This window comes from Apium graveolens, chromosome 1 (assembly GCF_009905375.1).
Source record: "Apium graveolens cultivar Ventura chromosome 1, ASM990537v1, whole genome shotgun sequence".
NCBI classification, from domain to species: Eukaryota; Viridiplantae; Streptophyta; class Magnoliopsida; order Apiales; family Apiaceae; genus Apium; species Apium graveolens.
The window spans coordinates 93,528,822-93,531,200 of record NC_133647.1 but is presented as its reverse complement, the minus strand read 5'-3'; the positions used below and the strand labels follow the sequence as shown (position 1 = coordinate 93,531,200).

The 2,379-nt window shown below is 28.5% G+C and overlaps 1 protein-coding gene across 1 annotated transcript; it reads left to right on the top strand.

Annotated features, from left to right (window-relative positions):
• The first annotated feature begins 1,532 nt into the window (after positions 1 to 1,532).
• Positions 1,533 to 2,126, top strand: LOC141686716 (CO(2)-response secreted protease-like). Its single transcript, XM_074491798.1, has one exon. It carries the CDS (start codon positions 1,533 to 1,535, stop codon positions 2,124 to 2,126), a length of 594 nt encoding a protein of 197 aa, XP_074347899.1.
• Positions 2,127 to 2,379: the final 253 nt, after the last annotated feature.

The following is a 2,379-nucleotide window of genomic DNA, read 5'->3' as shown; positions in this document are numbered from 1 at the left end:
TAAACACACATCAATATATGAAAATCATCATTTGTCCCTCTCAAAATCTCTACTCTATATTTTTTTATTCAATATTATATTTCATAACATGTTATCAGCATGACATGCTCTTTGATTCATTAGTTTGATAGTAAATTTTTATTCGAGGATACTAAACTTAAAGGTTCGTTTGACATCAGAACTCAAGTGCTTATAATTAAGGTTTATTCCATTACAAGTTTTGAGGTGTGCTTATGATCGAAGGTCAAAGTTTTTTCTTCTTCCTATGTTCAATTGAAAGTGAACAGTAAACTTTTTTAGTGAGAAATCGACAATCGTAGAAAAACGACCATGAATTTTAAAATTATAAGGTACATATTAATATCATCTACTTCATTTTTATCATGATATTTTATAAATTCTTATATTTTAGTTGTGCCCATAAAACTCATATGGATTTCTTTATCTCGAAAATCGAATCATTTTAGAATTCCCGAAAAGATCACTTGTTTACATAACACTTTTAACTTTTAACATTTTTATTAAATTTATCCATTTAATATGTCAACTTATGTGATATACATAAATTATTGATGTGATTTTAGAATAAATACATTTTTCATATAAAACTGAATCACATCTAAAAATAGATAATAATAAAAAAATCAAAAAATCATCTCGAGAGCTTTGATTTGTGATAATATTTTACTATCATATCAGTTGTTTACTTAAAAAAGGAAGGAAAGAGGAGAATTAAACATTATATACTCTCTAATATGATTATAAAAATAGATTGATGAATAATCGACCATATAGAAAAAACAAATGATAGTTATACTATCAAGTTTTAAGTTTATTTAAGGAACTAAAAGTAGTTTGAAGTAAGTTTTGAAATTTTCCACCAATTTTATATATCTAAAATAATTTAAAATATACATTAGAGTAAACCAGAAGATTACTGAAAAATTTATATTTACGGGCTAATAATCACAGCTTTATTAATCAAAATAAGTTGTACATGAATCCAACTGTAACAATAACCAGCACGTGCAATCCTAGGCTTCTCATCCATGAATTTTAAGATTATAAGGTACAAATCAATATCATCTACTTCATATTTATCATGATATTTTATAAATCCTTATATTTTAGTTGTGTCCGTGAAATTCATAATAATTTCTTTTATCTCGAAAATTGAATCATTTTAGATTTTTCGAAAAAATTACTTGTTTACGTAACCCTATTAATTTTACATTTTGTTTAAATTCCTCCATCTAATATGCCAGAGACCCGTCAGCTCTAACGCAAAATAATCTCAAGGCAAGTACATTTTACACATAAAATTATGGATAAAACGTGATATACCGGAATACATTTTGGCATCTGGAACTTCAATGTCGTGCCCACACATTTCAGGAGTACCTGCCTTAGTCAAGTCACAACATCCCACTTGGGATCATTCAGCTATCAGATCAGCCATTATGACTATAGGTCAACAATTAGTTTAGTTAGTATTCTGCATAAGTACTTAATTTTGACTCTAATTAAAAATAATGTTACATGTTACAAACTCTAATGATTTTTCACTTAATACAACTGTTCAAAAAAGTCGTGTTGGAACTCCAATTACAAACCAACCAGGATTACAGAAAGCCACACTATATGATTTTGGGGCTGGGGAAGTCAATTTAGCGCAAGTAACAAATCCGGGGCTAGTTTATGAGACTACTACCATTGATTACTATCTTTTTCTATATAATTACAGATATAATCTGTCAATCATTAGGCTTATTTCTAAGGAAATTCCAGAAGGATTTTCTTGTCCGAAGGATGCAAACGCAGATTTGATCTCCAATATGAATTATCCATCAATAGTCGTTGCAAAGTTCAAACCTGACACATATCGAAAGATTACAAGGATTGTTATAAATGTCGGTGATAAAGAGGAGACTGCATACGCAGTGACAGTAGATCCTCCTGAATATTTGGATGTGAAAGTGATACCGGATAAGTTGTATTTTACCAAGGATATTAAAAAGAAACGCTTTGAGGTGAAATTTTCAACATTGTATCCATATAAGAGTGATGTGTTTGGTTGGATCACTTGGAGCAATGACCATACAAAGTGGGCAGTCCTTTTGTATTAACACAAAAATTTAATGTATGTATTTGCATTTTTAATACACGACACGAAAATATACGAATACGAAAGCACCCGATCGAGATAGATTTAGTGTCGGTTTTGTGTTTTCTCTTCAAGTACACGACACGACACGAAGTATATGACATAAATAAATATTATAATTAAATATTAATACTTATCATAAATATATGTATATTTATAATAGATATATGCATATTTACTTTTAAAATAATTACTTAATTTTATAATATGTATAT

What these genes read in the sequence shown, in the direction of transcription:
- LOC141686716 (XM_074491798.1), top strand. Translation starts at nt 1,533, where the DNA reads ATGTTACATGTTACAAACTCTAATGATTTTTCACTTAATACAACTGTT.